Source organism: Clarias gariepinus, chromosome 17 (assembly GCF_024256425.1).
Source record: "Clarias gariepinus isolate MV-2021 ecotype Netherlands chromosome 17, CGAR_prim_01v2, whole genome shotgun sequence".
NCBI lineage: Eukaryota > Metazoa > Chordata > Actinopteri > Siluriformes > Clariidae > Clarias > Clarias gariepinus.
Genome location: NC_071116.1, coordinates 18,771,984 through 18,789,655, shown reverse-complemented (window position 1 = coordinate 18,789,655; position 17,672 = coordinate 18,771,984). Strand labels below are relative to the sequence as shown.

The following is a 17,672-nucleotide window of genomic DNA, read 5'->3' as shown; positions in this document are numbered from 1 at the left end:
GAGACATTGGGCACAAGGCAGGGTACATCCTTGACAGGGTGGCAATCAATCACAGAGCAAACACACACAAGGGGCAATTTAGGAATGCCCATTAGCCTAATCTGCATGCACAGGGAAAACATGCAAGCCCCATGCACACAGACCAGATGCAGATATAACTGAATAAATGTAATTTGTTGTTTGTGATCATATTATAACTCTATGGTGGTTCTTGATTTTTAGTTCTTTCTACATTGTAAAGCCGTGCTGAAGGCTTCCAAAATATGTGATAATCTCCTTTGAACAGTTAATGTTGAGATATATCTGTTCCTTATGTTCTGTAAAGCCTTTATAAAGGCTCCAATCTAAGGTGATATTAATTAGTGTTTTTTTTTAGGCTGGTAACTCTAAATAAACTTCTCTTCTAAAGCAGAGGTAGGATTCGGTCTTGCTTTCCTGGGAAAATCTTCATGAGAGCCAGTTTTATCATGGTCCTTGATGGGTTTTGAAAATGCACTTGATAATACTGCTCTTGCAAGAACGATTACAGAAAGGCTGACCTCCGTGTTTGTTTTTGTTGTTGCATAATTTTGTGGCATGATTTTGTTGTTACCTAATTCCATATGTGTTATTTCATAGTTTTTGAAATCCCCAATATTGTTGTAGAATGTAGAAAACAAATTACCAAACAAAAAGAAATTTGCAAGTGATCCCAAATTTTGAGTGGTATTGTATATGTTACAACACACTGGAACTCATTTTACACAGTGTATCTCAGGTGTTAAGAAGGTTGGGTCAAAGCACAGGGTCGATCAGGGCACGGTGCCCCTTGGAGCCAAGAAATGTAAGGGCCCTTAAGGGTGTGCGAGTGAGTGTGTGTATTTATGTGTTACTTGCGATGGATTGACACTCAGTCCAGGATGTGAACTCCGAAATCTAATCACATCCCGCGCCTACACCAGAGGCCCCGCCCACTCATACTTCAGACGTGGCAATCGCTGACGTCATCGTAACGCGGCCATTTTCGACAGGGTTAATCGAGTTTGGCTCTCGATTTGGAGTTGATTGGATGCAATTTCGCGTTTATACAGACTAATTGCCTAAGAAGACTAAAGTGTCAGGTAAGAGGATTTTGTGAGAGTTTATTTGTTTGAACAGTGTGCAAGCTTGTTAGCATGCAAGCTTTACGAAGTAACGTAAACTTAGCTAACGGGCTAGGCAGCAGCTTTAGTCATCTTCTAGTTAACTAGTGCACAGATAGCTTTTAAAACTGAATAACGCCGCGCATAACGATAAACTAGTCTTCTTATTTGTCTCTATCCAAAAGAAAAAAATACTTTCCTGATGAAATATGGATTCCGGGATCTGGTTAGCAGTTAGCTGTGTTCCAAACAGCTCTCCAGTCGACATGTAGTTCACTAGGGAGTGATCTTTAGGGCGTTATCTTTCACTATTGGCGATAGTCATCACAGTGGTATTTGAGATTTAGCCCGACTCTTACGTTGTTAATCTAGAATATTATACTTATTCCGTATATATCCGTGGAACAGGAGCTGAGTGTTGGTAATCATTGTAAAATGTTTTAAAAAATCTCGGTATGGTTTGTATGAATTATTGTTATGAGCTTGAATTTTTTTTTATGTTTTATTCAGTGTGGGTCATTGAATACGTGGCAACACGACGGCTAAATTCATCTTAAAGCACCATCAGAGGTTGACTGACTGACTGACTGATTGATTGATTGATTGGAAAGTAAACTAATAAAGACAACTAATGATAAAGCTCGTGCTGTTTCACCTGTAATGTCAGTGCCAGGACAACACCATGTGACTTATTAACACCAGAAATCAAACACTTGCGTGAGTGTGTAGGCCATATGGCAGGGGTTGTGCTCGAGTTTGTCTTAGAGAATTATATCCTGTGAGCTTTGATTGACATGAAGCACATCATGCTTTAAAAAGTCTTTACAAGAGGAACACTATCAAAACTAGGGACTGGTGATAAAAAAGCAATCGCAGTAATATCTACATGCCATATTTTACTATATTGCACATTCTGCACATCCTGTTTGACTTGTGCCTTTAATTGATACATTTTCTATTTTTCTATTGCAACTTTGTAAATTGTAAATTTGTACACTTACCCTAAATTTTAAGATTGTCAGTCAGTCAGTGCAATTCTTCAATCTCTCTGTCTTAATTTTTTTAATTCATGAATAGTCTTATAAGCATTTCACTGCATATCACGCTGTGTATGATTGTGTATGGTATAAATACAGTTTGAATTAGATTAGATATAACGCTGAGCAATTGAATAAAAGCTGACATTTTACCTTAAAAGCACAAACCATACTACAAACAAATGAAATAAAATAAAATTTAATAGCATTTTTCTAGATAAAGTTGTAAAAAAGAAAAGAAAAAACACTGATTGCTGATGCCATGTCATCCTAAAGAAAATAACTTCGACAAAGCCTGTTTTCTAGAGATGAGGGGAAAAATTGTTTTGGTGATTTATCCCAATTATTTTGTTTTACAATTCATGTGTTTTCACAGTGACTCAAATCATTTAGGGTTTTTCCCCCCTTCATATGATTGTTTTGAGCTGGTAAAATGTTGCAGTTCCTCTTTAATCCTACAGGTGATGTGCTTTGAACTATTGATGAGTGATCAGAGCAAATTATTTGCCAAGTTAATTCAGAACAGTAAATGCTTATCGTGATATCGTATCAGGTGGGGCTTTGTGATTTCCCATCAATATTATTTTCCATCCAAAGATTAAAAAAAGTATCCCAAATTGCAGTATTCAAATATGCATTAAGTGTTGAGGTTATGATTGCTGTATCCCCAGGACCTTTACATGGTATGCAGTAAACATAACATAAATAAGCAGAAATAAAAAAAATAAAAATGCAGAAAATGCATTTTGTCATGCAGTTTAAAAAAAAAAATTTCATTAGAGCAGCACCAGACAAACGGTCCAGTATAATCTCCTTGACCAATGCAGATTCAAGGATTCAGGACTAAATATTACAACAAAAAGGGAAAAAACAAATGAGTGGAAAGACGCTCATGTTCATGCTTTTTTGCCAAGGGATGTATATCTTATAATTTCTACAGTGTTATCTAGAGCTTTGACTCATTGAAACACTGATACGTTCAATTTTAGGCGTTTTTATTTAAAAAATATATATATTTTAGTCAATAGAATTAATGTTTGTCTGATTTGTCTTATATATTCCAGTTTTGCAAGTACTTTACAGATGATTGAATCACTTTGTATTTTCTGTATAAGACATGCTATATTTTACATTTGTCAATTTTATACTATTTAGTATTTGTAAGTTCACCTAAATTTAAAAAGTCTAAATTGATTCTGAATCAGAAACAATGAATGAAGCGATCGATCTGTTGTGTTTTGTTTTAAACCAGTCAATTTAATTGCACATATTTTCCTTACATTTGTATTAACTTTAAGTGCGTCGGCCCACCAATGCCACAGGATTGCAATCATTTTCATCATATGTTCGGATTTATCACTTTACTGTGTGAAGCCTAAATTGCATAAAATTGATAATTTAAATTCAAATGTCACTGGGTTGCTTGCTAATGCTCCATGCTACACATGCATTTAGAAAATGAACAATCATCTCACGTGAGCTGGAATCCTGTACTGACAAAACCACTTCAAAGTAATATTTACATTATAATGAAATTAAGTGTTTACTTTTTAAAAATTATTTGTTTTAGATTTTTGTTCAGTATTAAATAGCACTCGTTGAGCTTCATTTAAATTCATTAAACATAAAGTTCCATACAGTTTCTAAACATATAGGGCTGCTAATCCCAAATTACTTTAAATATTTGTCTGAAATAAAAGCTAATTTTCTTAGATTGTGGCTCACTAAGAGTAATCTGGGACATTATCCACAATGCAGAGGTAGAGCGAACAGAAATCATATTAGGTATTTATTATCCAGATGAAAATCTAAATATATTCGTGTTTAAATAGCTTGAAAGTTAAAAACGAGTTTCCACGGAAGAATTTTGATTAAACTACACTAAGAGTAACACCATTGCTTGCATCTCTTTATTAAAAGTAGAAAAGGAAAATGGCTCATGCTTGCGTGTCAGCTTTCTCTGCTCATCTAAAATAACGTTGCGAGAACAGTAGTCCTTTCTAAATCACCAGAAAATAATAGTGAGATTGCTGTGTGCCTGAGCCGCTCCTTACTAATCAGGCAGGTGGGGAAAAAAGTTTAAGATGGCTAAAAGAGTGAGCAGTTTGTCACCCATGTATTACTGGCAGCCAGTAATTGATATTGATTTGAATTACATTCATCACTTGGTCACAATTGCTACAATGCATTGCGTAATTAAGTAAAGATCTTTTCTCTTTCCAAGTGGTTGAATGGGGAGCACGATACATTATGCGTTCAATAAATACAGTCTAGCGAGACGGAACAGTCAGCAACTATTATGTAGTGCATCAGTTCAGGAGATAAGTCCATGTTAATGATTTAAAGCAGCATTTCTCTATTCCAGAGGACTCTGTTCTTCATTGGACGTGTACAACAGCTGCTGACTGCCCAGTACATTATATTACTGACTAGTGATGTTACAGTAAGGTAGCACAGTTGATCATATCATTTATGTTTTTAAGTTACTAGCTAGCAGAGAAACTCAATTAGTCATAAACATCCAAAAAGAAATATTGGTTACTATAGCTGTGTAGTTTGAGCTTTTTATTTGGACTTTTGTTGGTCAATTCAAAGAAAGAAAATTGTTTTCGATTTATACTTGATTTACAGTTTTAAAAGTAATTAGCTAAACTTATTTAATGTTCTAAAGTTATCACATGCCTAAAAATCTTCTATCATCTGCAAATACTCGTGTTTTGTGAAAGTACCGCTTTTTTTATCTTTTGAGTTTATGGGCATTTGGGGCAAGACTGTAACATGATGGACTGGATTATAGCGCAGAAGATCAGCAGGAAAAAGAACGTCTTAATGCTTTGTATGGGACATGATGTTTAAATAGGGCCTTAAATCACTCAACAGTTATTGGTATCGATACCGATAGGTTTCCTTTCCGTTCCGTTTGAATACCAAATTTGTAAAATCCACTTCAACAAAAATGACACATTGATTACACACATTACACACATTTTTTAAATGCTTTTTGGCAGGGTTACACAGTCAGTCATTTCATATCATAAAAATATAAACATATTAAAAACAGCTTGGTTTAAGCTTTTTTTTTATTTCATGTTTCATACTCTTTGTATATATTACATCATGTGCTGGAAAATCATCAGTGAAGCTAAACTTTCGAACGCTTAGACATTTTTACACCTACTATCCGACAGACACCGTGGCTAAGCCTCTCAAAATACAACACAAGTCACTGTAATCAGCACACTACGTGCTTACTGTCACACTCGCACTTATTAAATTTACTCTTTATGTATCATAATTTGGTACAAAATGATGAGAGGTTTCTTGATACTCGGTGATCTTGAAGCAATTTCGTCGGTAGAAAAGGAAAAAGTATAGATACCCAGGTCTATGTTAAGCAGTCAACAACACAGGTTACACAGCAGTTCACTAGATAGTACAGGTACTAGATGCTTCAGGAGTTAATAGTTTAAAACCTGTATAAAATATAACTGCTTGAGACAAATCAGACAATAAGGATTAGTGTTATTTGATTGAATAAATACATTTTTTTATGTGAAAATGTCACAAATTAGCAGTCTGCCTCTGATTGACACGATTTCTAGTTAAATAATAGGATAATAGATGTATGTACTTTGTTATCCGGCTTTACAGTAGACGTCATGCAGCTTTAAAGGCCTCTTGAATTACTTGAATTATATGTATGCCTTTGGTAGTGAAAGCTAGTAGGAGCAGAAACGCAAGCAAAATCTTACACATGCTCTTATAAAGTGTGTATATAAAATTAATACAGCTTTAATTATCTCATCTAGCAATATTTAGGTCAGTAACACTGCTAATCAGTGTAGACCTGTGTAGCTCAGTGTGCTCGATGAGATTATGAGTGCTCACAAAGAAAGCAGCGCGGTGCTTCTCAATGAGTTTCGCCATACACTTAAGAACATATCAATCACACATAACTGTTTCTACAGGGTGTACACAAATTTGTGCAAAAAAAAAAAAAAAAAAACGTGCAGTGAGCAGCAATTCCTGGGGTAAAATGCCTTCTGCTTAAAATTTGAGTGATGAAAATTACAGGCCTCTCTCATCTTTTTAAGTGGGAGAACTTGCACAATTGGTGGCTGACTAAATACTTTTTTTCCCCACTGTAAAAGTTTAGTGTTTTAATGTATTGATCCGTTGATATTGACCCGGAGCAGATGCTTGAGCGCTCTAGTCTGCTTGTTTATTCATTGTGACAGACCATGAGTGAAGCATGGTGATTGAAGCCTGTCAATGATTTTTCTTTTCCCCAAACGTCAGGCAACATTAAAGGAAGATGATGGAAGAGAGCGGAATAGAGACCACGCCGCCCAGCACTCCTCCACCTCCCCTTAACGCCGCTGCCGCCATCGGTCCTCCTCCTCTCACAATAGGTAAGACCGTTATCACATGAAATCAAATCGGTCATTAAACTGTCCTCCTTACTGGCCTCTGCCCTTTTTTTCCTTTTTTCTTTTTTATTATTCAAGCGATAACAATAGAGTGTTCATTTTTAATCAGGGATGTTTTGTGGTTATGCTGCAGCATGAGTGTGTGCTGGTTGTGCAGTAATCGCATATGAAGGCAATAACTTGCTGAGGAAAAATGACCTTCAGGAAGTTACTGCTGTGGCTAGTGATGCCTATTAGAGCCAGCTTTAATAAACTGATTGTACTCATTTACAAGCACAATTAAAGTGCATTCTCTCTGTGAGGCTGATTATATAGTGTATTGTATGATGTGATTTGTGTGTGTGCGTTTTTCCCTTTTAAAACTTGCGCAACTTTGGAATACAATTTATGGAATACAATTTAATTTGCGCACTTTTATACAAAGGCTAATCTGCATTCAGTAATCTTTTTCTTAACGCCATTTAATAACAGAAGAACATATTAGCTTTCTAAATTTTTATTATTTATGACATGAGCATTTATTTAATAAGAGCTTAATAATAATAAATTAAGCTCTTATTAAATAAATGCTCAACACATTATCTCCTTTACTGACCTTGTAATTCCTCCTATCATTTGAAAGCAGCCTTTTTTTCCTGTCTGATGGCTTGATCTTGTTTCTGGTCCATCCGGAAACTTGAAGTGCTAGTTGCGACATGGATTTAGAGGTGTTTGCTGATGGGTCTGATAGTCAGGTGTCCACAATTTTTTTTTTGTCCATATAGTGTATCTTTGTTTGTTTACAGGGCGAGGGAAATGACTTCTGAAAAGGAAAGGAGAGGTGTGTGTCCAGACTAAAAGTCTTGCGAGTGTGCATCCAGATATAATAATGGCAGTGTCTGTTAGTATACATTAATGGAGGAGTCGGTGATGCTTGAAAGAGATTATTGTTAACCCAGCCCCTTTCCTTCAGTGCTCCTTCAGAAGCTTTGTGCTTTGCTAAGGCAGAGCAACAAACATCTGCGCTAACTGACCGATTTTATTATAAATCATCATTTAATAAACACATGAACACATGAATAGTGTTGTGTGGCACGGGTTTGCATAACTGTGTTTATCTCTCATTTATGTGGCAATGCATGTATCTCCACACTGACAATTTTGAAATATAGTTTTTACATTTATATAGATCTGATTTTAAAGTGAATAAAATGTTGCTGTTTTTCCATAATCCTACAAGTGGTGTTCTCTAAACCAGTGGTCTCCAACCGTTTTCGCACAAAGTTTTATGCAAGACGGTTTTCCACAGACGAGCCATTGCATAATAAGCATAATAAAATGCATAATAAACGCAACATACCATAACGCAGAACCAGTGTGCGCCCTGAGCTTGTTTCTCTGCGGCGAAAAGGTCCCATCTAGGAGTGATGGGTGACGATGACAGTCACAGGGTGGGTGAAAAAAAACAGGTCAGTATTTAATGGCGATAGAACTTGTAGTGTCACTGGAGTCATGATGAAAACAGTCTTTAAATAGAGAACAGTAAGTAGGATTTATATTTTCCATATCGATATTGTAGCCATCATCCGCGAGAGGCAGCATATGCAGTGTAAACAAAGATGGCCGACCGCTCGTCTGTTTAGGATGGAGCTAAGATTGCAACGTGCCATGAAGTGTGGAATTCTATTGTTGTTCAGAGATGATTTCGTACAGTGAAGAAGAACAAATCCAACACCATAACAATAAAAAATTGTCATCCAAGGCTGATGACCCCAGACTCGGTGAACAATACAAGCAGAATGTAAAGATGGGTTTTTATTTTTCTATGTAATGTATTATTTCAATAAATTTGTATTAGAAATATGGACTTTAATACCAATTTTTTAATGCCCTGTAACTTTTTACCCATCCTGTATTCCTTAAGTCTAATCTGCTCAGTAATGATCTTTTCATTGCTGAAAGCCCCACTTCAAAAAGATAGGTTGTTGGAAAAGAAAGGAGGGTTTTTAGTGTGATCTCAGGAAATTCCTCTTTAGTTTTAATCTGGAACTTCGGCAGAATTGAAGTCGTCTCAAACGTACTTTTAAGGCCGCTATCTATTATATAGAACAGGCTTGGAGCCTGTAAATTTAGGTAGGAATCTTGGCATTTTCTTGGAAAATGCAGCCTTCTCAGATTCTACCCAAAACGACTTTCTCTCCGTTTGGGTAGTGTCTCTTTTTCAAAGAAGCTCTCCAGAGACAGTTGACCCACTTCTGGTTGGAGATCTCGTCACATCTGTGACATGTGGATATGTGGGGTCTGGGGACGGTTCCACTTTACCATGAAGATGGTCCTGGCCTCGGCTGATGGAGACCGCTATCCTCTGAGGACTTGTGACTGGATTTCACAAGATTTCCCTATAGTCTTAAAAAAAAAGAAAAAAGAAAGAACCAGGATATTTATGAAATACAGACTCGCAGTCCAAATCAAATCGGTATCTAGGTACCGTGATAACTTTATAAACTTATAAACTTACAAATGTGCCAGAGTATTTTTCCATAGAACTACCAAAATTTATGATTAATAGATTAGCCTACAGGATCTGTGTTTAAAAGGTTTTTAAGTTAATTATTATATGCCTGGACTAAATTCTGCCTCGCTTCGCTTGGGATTATCTTGTGTAAAAGTAAATGGTAATGTATTCCTGAGGAATGACATTATCTCTGAGTGATTAATGGATGTCCAGCTGCTGCAGGAGTTTTGGAGAGCAGCAAATCACACTAATGTTGGCTGTTGAGGTGCAGTGTTTATCTTCAGGCTCATACAGAAAATTAATCAGTTAACTAACATTGAAGAGAACTTTATAGCTGCACGACCTCTCAGGAGTAATCGTAGCTTCCGGACGAATGTTCTCAGTTGTATCTCAGTCACAGCTTTGTGATCTAATCCCACAGTGTCATCTCGGTGACCACGATGCCCATCGATAAGGCTTCTAATCATTTTGCCGGACTAATTATGACAGAAATGACACATAATGTCTTTATAATGGTGATGCTTTCTTCTATCCATCATGCATATAAAAATATTGTCATCACAAAACTTATTTCCCCCATTCTGTTTTTTATTGTTATGTTTCACGATGTTTCAGTCTTAGCTGTTTGATAAACACTGGAGAGATAGTGGACAGGAAGGACAAAAATGTAAGAAAATGAGTCCAGGCTACAGCAAAGCCTTCAGTTATGCTGTATATTTGTCTTCCTCCCAGCTCTGCAACCAGTCATTTTTACATGTAGAAAACATTAAAGTAAACATAAATAGTAATTGTTTTGTCACATTTTCTGGCTCGTTTAAACATGAACATGCCCACATATGCCCATATATAGTGTCTTGGCATCCTTTCATGAGGTAGCTAAATAAAAGGATCTTTATTATAGGCTCTACTGATTGTGTGTGTGTGTGTGTGTGCGTACGTGCACCCCATTTTTAAATACATTTAATGTTGCACATTTGCATCTTGCAAGTCAGCTGTATGCTCATGAAACCAAAGAGCTTGGGATTAGTTTAATCCATTTTGTGATAGCATATTAAGTGCAAATCAGAATGCAGTCAAGCTGTTGACACTGGGAAATCCAGCAAATAGAGTAGAAGTCCTGTTTCACAGGTTTCAACAGTGCGTCTGTATAGGGGGAGAGGATGGCCTGCTCTAAGAGACATTATGAAATTCTGTAATGCGTGTACTGTTAACTGACAATTAAGAAATTCCTGTTTTATTCCTAATTTCCTTTTGTAACATTTCAATGGCAATAAGCTGAAAGCTCGAAGACTGGTGCAAGTATATATATTGTTTGACCTTGACCTAAAAAAAAATAATTATCAGCTATTAACTTTTACATTTGTTTGAAGGTTGTATAATTATAATTTGCACATATTCATGTGTGCCATTGATTAAAAAGGGGAATCAATGTGGTGTTTGTTTATTATTAGTTATAGAATGGGCAGCTGAACTAGAGATCAATAATGTATACATCTTGGATCACCTTTATATTAACTTAAACAAATGTATAGAACCAGTCAAAAGTTAGTACCCACCTTCTAATTCATTGTTTTCATTGCTGTCAGTGCAGACAGCCCCACTTCAAAAAGATAGGTTGTTGGAAAAGGAAGTAGGGTTTTCAGTGCTTTTCTGTGATTAGTGATGTGTGTTTCCTCTCATTCTATACATAATCCTGGAGATTTCATAACTGAAATAACAAATATGGATTTAGTTCTAAAAGAGTTCCTACAAGAACAGTATCGTCAAGTGCATTTGAAAGCCTTTCTCATGAAAACCTTTCCAGAAAAGCAAGACCAAAACGTATCTCTGCTGCAGAGGAGAAGTTTATTTACAGTTCGATAAAGAGCATAAGTATCAGACAAATCTAAATATGAACCGTTTAAAGGAGGTGATTGCATATTTCGGACGCCTTCTACCATTGTTTTTACAGCGTAAAACGAAATAAAAATCTGGAAAGACCATGGAATTAAAAGACGTGTCCAAACTTTTTTGACTGGTAGTGCATCATGTCCATCCACCAACACGTAAAACTGTATTCTGCATTACTGCTATTTAACTTTAACGTTATTTGCTCTCTTTTTTTTTTAGGTCTTTCTAGTCCACTGAACCTCCCTAGCACAACAGGCATCTCCACCTTCGCCCCTGAGGGCTTCTCCACACCAGCACCTCCTACTGGAATGACCTCCACCCTGCCACCCATTCAGTCCTCTCCTGCCCCTCCATTCACCCTTAGTCCCATGAAGCCACTGTCCACAGCATCTCCAGTTCCTGCTCCTGCTCTGGGTGTGGGTGTGGCGTTCAGCAGTCCATTTACTTCCCCAAATGTTCCACCTCCTCCAGGCCCTGTGATGTCTGCTCCACCGATGGGGCCGCCAACCACCGGATTCAGTGCTCATGCGGCATATGACATCACTCGCGGACATGCCGGACGCACGCCACAGACTCCGCTGATGCCCAGCTTCACCAGTGTGCCACCCATGCCAGGTAGAAATGCTACATTAGTTGATTACTAGGTGACTTTGCACACAATCAGGTTTATGCAGTGGTTCTTTGACACTGCTGTATTAGGATGTGGTATAATATTTCTAAAAACCGCTACAGGGATTTGTTTTTTGTAATTAAATTGGAGGAAGGTGCTGTGTTTATAAAAAGCTGGGGCTTATGAGGAAATTCCTAAATTGGAGCAAAGGGGCTAAACAGAATTAAGTGTAGTCTTTAAATTGACATTACAGTAATGAGCCACTATTTTTATATTTTGGGTAAAGGAAGATGGAGTGGGGCAAATGTCATGGAGATACAATGCAAACAAGAAGAACTATCAAACGTGTTATTGACCAAAGTCAAAAGTGATTTAGGTTTTGCTTTCCTCTGTGCTAAAAGTTGAGAGACTGAATCGACACAAAGTCCAATTGGATGACTGTGAATCTTCATCGACCGCTATACTGTTTGCGTTTCTGTTTCCAATGGATGTTTTTCTCTCTGTTTTCCATCATTATCACCTGATGTTAGGTGTGGTTTCAAATCCAATGATGCAGCAGCCAGTGATGTCGGGTGGGTTAGAGGTTGCCTCGCCGATTACTTTCCCAGAGGATCATGACGATCCCAGAGTTGTACAAAACAACGCTGCTGGAGGTGGAATATGGGGCTTCATTAAGGTATGAGACCATATAGACAACCTCTGCTGTTATCCTGCTTAAAGAAAAAAAATTATAATCCAGACAATACATTCTTATTATTATTGTGCCACAAAGCAGCATCGACACTGCAAAAATAATGAAATGTTTTTATGAAAACTTACCAACACTCCTATTCTTTATTCATATTTAGTCATATGGACTTAAGGGACTTTATTCATGTATTTACTAGCTGGACAATCCAACCATGTGGAAAAAACAACCATAAATATTCAAACACTTATACACTATATATGTGTGTTTAAACACATTCAAATTAAAATTTTATTTGTCACATACACATTTCTCCTGTGGCTTACGTATACTGGTATACTGGCAATCAACATCTCCAGAATCATTTTAATTATTTTGCATGTGTAATTTAAAAGCATTTTTTTTAATGTTTTACCTACTAGTTGGAATTTTGCCATCTCACCTGTATTGTGGTTTTTATCAGGGTGTGGCTGGTAACCCCATGGTGAAGACAGTCCTGGACAAAACCAAGCACTCTGTGGAGTCTATGATCACCACGTTAGATCCTGGAATGGCTCCATACATTAGTGAGTACAGCTCCTTCTGAAAATATCTCCAATCTATATAGATATATCAGATTTCTGTATACAGTAAAACTCATTGACCTGTGCTCCATGGGACAGAATCAGGAGGGGATCTGGACATTGTGGTGACCTCTGATAAGGAGGTGAAGGTAGGAGCAGTGCGAGATGCCTTCCAGGAGGTGTTTGGCATGGCATTGGTGACTGGAGAGGCAAGTCAATCCAACATTGCTCCTCAGCCACTGGGCTATGCGGCAGGAGTCAAGGTGAGACACTTTCATATTTGTAGTTGCTCTTGACTAATCGTAGAAGATTTTTTTGGTCAAGTTTGTAACTTTTTTAGAAATTTAGGGTTTAGAAAGTTAAGTTTTCCCCAATTAATTGGTTAGCACAATTCACACTTTAAACAGGTTGAGTCTGTTATAAAAGCCTGTAAAACAAAAAAAGTAACGTATAAAAATAGTGACCAAAAATGTCTCTCTGTTACAAAACTGTTTTGTAGTAGCAAGGTGATTTTGTTGTTTGTTGAAAGGTTGTTACCTGGTCAGGAGAAGTTCTTTGATCTTTTCAGAATTTAGACCCTGGTCAGTGCAAACCTGTGATAATATTTCTCCCTAATACAACAAGGTTAAACGTATCAGGGGATAATGTAGATGTGAGCCAGACTTCAATAAAAAAACTTTTTTAATTTCAAAGGAACTTGAAATATTTTAGAGAGAGCACAAAAAGACTGGATTGGACTTTGCTAAAAGAGGTTTATTCTGTATTAACCTCTTCAGATCTGTTTCTCCTCATATGAGGACATGACATTGTCTCCCAGCTATATTGTCTCTATATCCTTGTACCATCCTCATATGGGGACCATTACATATAACACTTTTCTTTTCAAACGTCTTCCTGTTCAAGTTCATAGTTATCAGTTGGCAATAAACATTGCTTTGTTTTTTTTTTTTCCCCAAATATCAATCATATTAGGCATAGTGCGAATGTTAACTTTGGTTTAATGGCAGATCAGGGTTGTGGGGGCCTGGAGCCTATCCCAGGAGGCAGGGTGCACACTGGACAGGGTGCCAATCTATTGCAGGGCACACGCATATATACACACTCGCACACACTCACTCACACTACGGCTAATTCAGAGTTAATCAGTTGGCCTAATCTGCATGCCTTTGGAGGAAACCGGAGTACCTGGAGGAAACCCACCAAGCACAGGCAAACTCCATGCACACAGAGACGGGAATCAAAACTAATGTGAACGCTAGCTACAAACCTAACGTGAAAACACCCTTAACTATCTTGATCGCCATATATTATGTTAAGTCATATACAGTCAAGTACATTTAGGCATTTGGCAGACGCACTTATCCAGAGCGACTTAAATTTTTTATCTCATTACACATCTGAGCAGTTGAGGGTTAAGGGCCTTGCTCAAGAGTGGCAACTTGGTGGTTGTGGGGTTTGAACCTGGGATCTTCCGAACCGTAGTCCAATGCCTTAACCACTGAGCTACCCCTAAAGGTAAGTTTTAAAATGGGCAAAACAAAAGGCCAGGCAAACACACTTGAGCTTGTTTTTTTTTTTGTTGTTGTTTTTTTTAATTATTGGATCACTTTACCTTTATTTTAGAAAGATATTGTGCTAGAGGAAAAAAAAATCCAAAATGTTCTGTGGTCTCATAAATGTGTGTTACTTCGTAGGGGGCTCAGGAGCGAATCGACAGTCTACGCCGAACTGCTGTAATTCACGAGAAACAGCCTGTGGTCTCTGTGGAGAACTTCATAGCAGAGCTTTTTCCAGACAAGTAAGCAGCAAAATCCCACTCTCTTCACGCAGTGCATGATCAGAGTCCACTTCTTTGCCTTTTTTTTTTTTCTCCACGTCCTTCAGAGTGACTTTGGACTTTCCAGTACCCGTAATTTCATCCAGTTACTCTGAGTGAAACAGTCTCTCAAGGTGACAATTTATAAGCCAAATTAGCTGTCATCCTTGCCAAAGCTGTATTTATTACTGATGCTGCTTACAAAGACATTTATAAATTCAAAGGTGTCAAGTCTGTAATTATTAAAAAAAATAGCCTGTCTCAAAGCCTTGGTTAAAATGACACCGTTTGGTTCGAGTCCAAGAATGTGATGGCGCGTTCAGCTGGTGAGCTCGGCAGAACGTTGTACTGAGGGTGCCTGCTGTCATTCTGATGTGTATGGAGAATACTAATGTCCAGACCTAGTCTGTAGGTGGCAAAAAAAAAGAGAGAAAGATGCAGTAAGGAAGGCCAGGAAGAGCCAGCATGAACCGCACATTATCATCGTTCAGCAGTACTCGGACTTAGTTGTAGGGAATGCCTGGGAGACTGTTCGTATTTATAAATCTCTGGGTATTGGTAATTGTGAGTAACTTTTTTTTTTTTTTTGGCTTCTCAAAGAGCCTTTTGCTTATTTAAAGAAAACAACAAACCATAATTTCCCACGATTAAAGTTTCCACTGCAAATGAACCATTGCATTTGTTACCTAATTCGCATCCCATTAATAGCTACTGACGCCCTTTTTAATATAATGTATTTTTCTTCTTTAGGTGGTTCGACATTGGCTGTCTGATCCTGGACGACCCTAGCAACGGCATCCACATCGAAACTTTCACACAGGCTACTCCTGTTGCTCTGGAACACGTACAGCAGGTACCCAGCATTACTTATTCAGGGAGCGTCCTTTGTCTATAACGCACACTGCCTCGAAGCTCTCTGATGCACCGTAAACACGTAGATGTAAATACGGCATGCTAGAAGTGTTGCCTTCCAGCTGTGTTCCTGACAGCCTCAGCCAAGCCTGAGTAATGGGAATTGTATCAGTCATTTGAAGTGCCATGTAACTTTGTCATGTATCTTGATAGAAAATCCACCTGTCACACTGTCCGCTGATGCAGCAATTAAAAACAACCATTTATTCATGTCAAGTTCTCACATCCAGAGAAAGTGATGGTGAATCTTGATAGACTAAACAGAGGATAACACTACCAGGACTGACTAGGGATGGGAATCGCCAGTCATCACCCGATATATCACATTACGATAAATCTGTGCCAATTTAATCTTATAAATATCCTTATTCGATTTAGCATTTTTCCTCGGTTTTAATACCATTTTAAACCTTATAACATTAGTTTTCTTACTTAAAAACCAACTGCAGCATCTAAAAACAATACAAAATAAATTAAAATACAAGATGAATTTTGACATTTTATTAAAAGTTAAATTAAGCATAAAAGCTACATTTTCGATCATAATTAATGTTTCTAAATAAACTTGGCAAATAATTCACTCCTATGATGTCACAAGCTCAGTCATCTTTAACTCTTAGTCATCACAGCAGTTTTACTCGGGCAAAAGATACATGTTAACATTTTTTTTTTTTTTTTTTTTTTTAACCCCCAATCATGTCAATACATTGATCGCCACAAAAGAGAATTGCGATTTATAACTGAATCAAACACCACCACCCTATCCCACAATCTCTACTACTGAATATAATCTACATGTTGTTTATACTGGTGTTCCTAATAAAGTGGACAGTGAGCATATATTTCCACCAAATACACATTTTGTTTAAACTGATATTGTATTTGTTGCTTGTTTAGATGTTCCTTCTGTTTTATTACTATACTTACAGTGCAGAAGAGGGCATTCACTATGACTACATATAAATAAATAACACTCACTAGTACAATAGATGTTAAATGACCAACTTTTTAGGTTTCTTTGTTCTGCTGTTCTGTCCTCTTTTTTTATTTTAAAATGCTTTTAACATTCCATTCGCTGTTCTCTCCTGCAGGCTCAGTCTCTGACTCCTCCGGATTACAGTCTGCGCTGGTCTGGTCTGCTCGTGACCATAGGCGAGGTTTTAGAGAGGACCGTGCCCAACGTTAGCCGTACAGACTGGCACCATGCCTTCACCGGAATGTCCCGTAGACAGATGATCTACAGCGCTGCCAAAGCTCTGGCGGGCACATACAAACTTCAGCTTCCCCGAAGGATGGTATAAGATGATCTAAACAATCCGACTCTGCTCTCACACCACTGCCTGACGGAAAGCGGCGCTTTTGTGAGCGTCTCAGTAGGGAAAGAGTCATCGACTAATATTTAATTCGAGACATAGAGTGCAGCGGAGTTGCCCAAGAATTCTGAGCAGGGTTGGTCCATCTTTTATGCACATATATTAAAACAAGTTTACCAACATTACAGTGGTGTAATAAGACTTCTATATGTGATAGAATTTATTAGACCCTGACAATCTCATATGTGGTTAGAGGTTATCGATGGGTTTATAGATACTTTGGAAAAGGAGCATGGTGAGATCAAACTGAAATTAGGACCTTAATAACAGACACGTTCATGCGAAATTCAAGTACAAATACCAAATACTGGTACCAGTTTCTTTCTTGATACATGAGCAAGTGTGCCATGTAACATGACAGAAAAAAACAAAACAGTTTAGTTACTTCTTTTGAAACATTCAGGAACAGATAAACTACTTTACGAACAAGGACAGAGGAAATTGATTCTGATCTATAGACTAGCTTTTGTTTATACCGATTATTCATCTATTCTATTCATAGTAGATTATATAACTACCAATCGTCATTGGTTAGACAACAAAAACCTTACAAAAAAAATTTGTTTGTATAAGATGATTAAGATGATCAAATATTTTCTAGCCAAAAACAAAAAAAAACCCTGCTTTGGTTATGCCCTGAATGTGTTTTCTATTAGATGTCTCAGTGGCCTAAAATGCTTTTATTTTCATATTTTATTTTCTTAAAATGTATTTAAATACATGAATTGGTTTCCATTT

At 37.4% G+C, this 17,672-nt stretch overlaps 1 protein-coding gene across 1 annotated transcript; it reads left to right on the top strand.

The window, feature by feature from the left end:
* The first annotated feature begins 977 nt into the window (after positions 1–977).
* On the top strand, positions 978–17,309 carry prrc1 (proline-rich coiled-coil 1). The gene is made up of 9 exons (XM_053476248.1): positions 978–1,100; positions 6,458–6,570; positions 11,192–11,587; positions 12,113–12,258; positions 12,734–12,836; positions 12,933–13,096; positions 14,528–14,631; positions 15,400–15,502; positions 16,653–17,309. Exons 2-9 carry the CDS (start codon positions 6,474–6,476, stop codon positions 16,860–16,862), a joined length of 1,323 nt encoding a protein of 440 aa, XP_053332223.1. The 5' UTR covers positions 978–1,100; positions 6,458–6,473; the 3' UTR covers positions 16,863–17,309.
* Positions 17,310–17,672: the final 363 nt, after the last annotated feature.

Coding starts and splice junctions, on each gene's coding strand:
- prrc1 (XM_053476248.1), top strand. CDS start 6,474: ATGATGGAAGAGAGCGGAATAGAGACCACGCCGCCCAGCACTCCTCCA. Junction 11,588..12,112: donor CAGTGTGCCACCCATGCCAG/GTAGAAATGCTA, acceptor ACCTGATGTTAG/GTGTGGTTTCAAATCCAATG. Junction 15,503..16,652: donor CTCTGGAACACGTACAGCAG/GTACCCAGCATT, acceptor TCTCTCCTGCAG/GCTCAGTCTCTGACTCCTCC.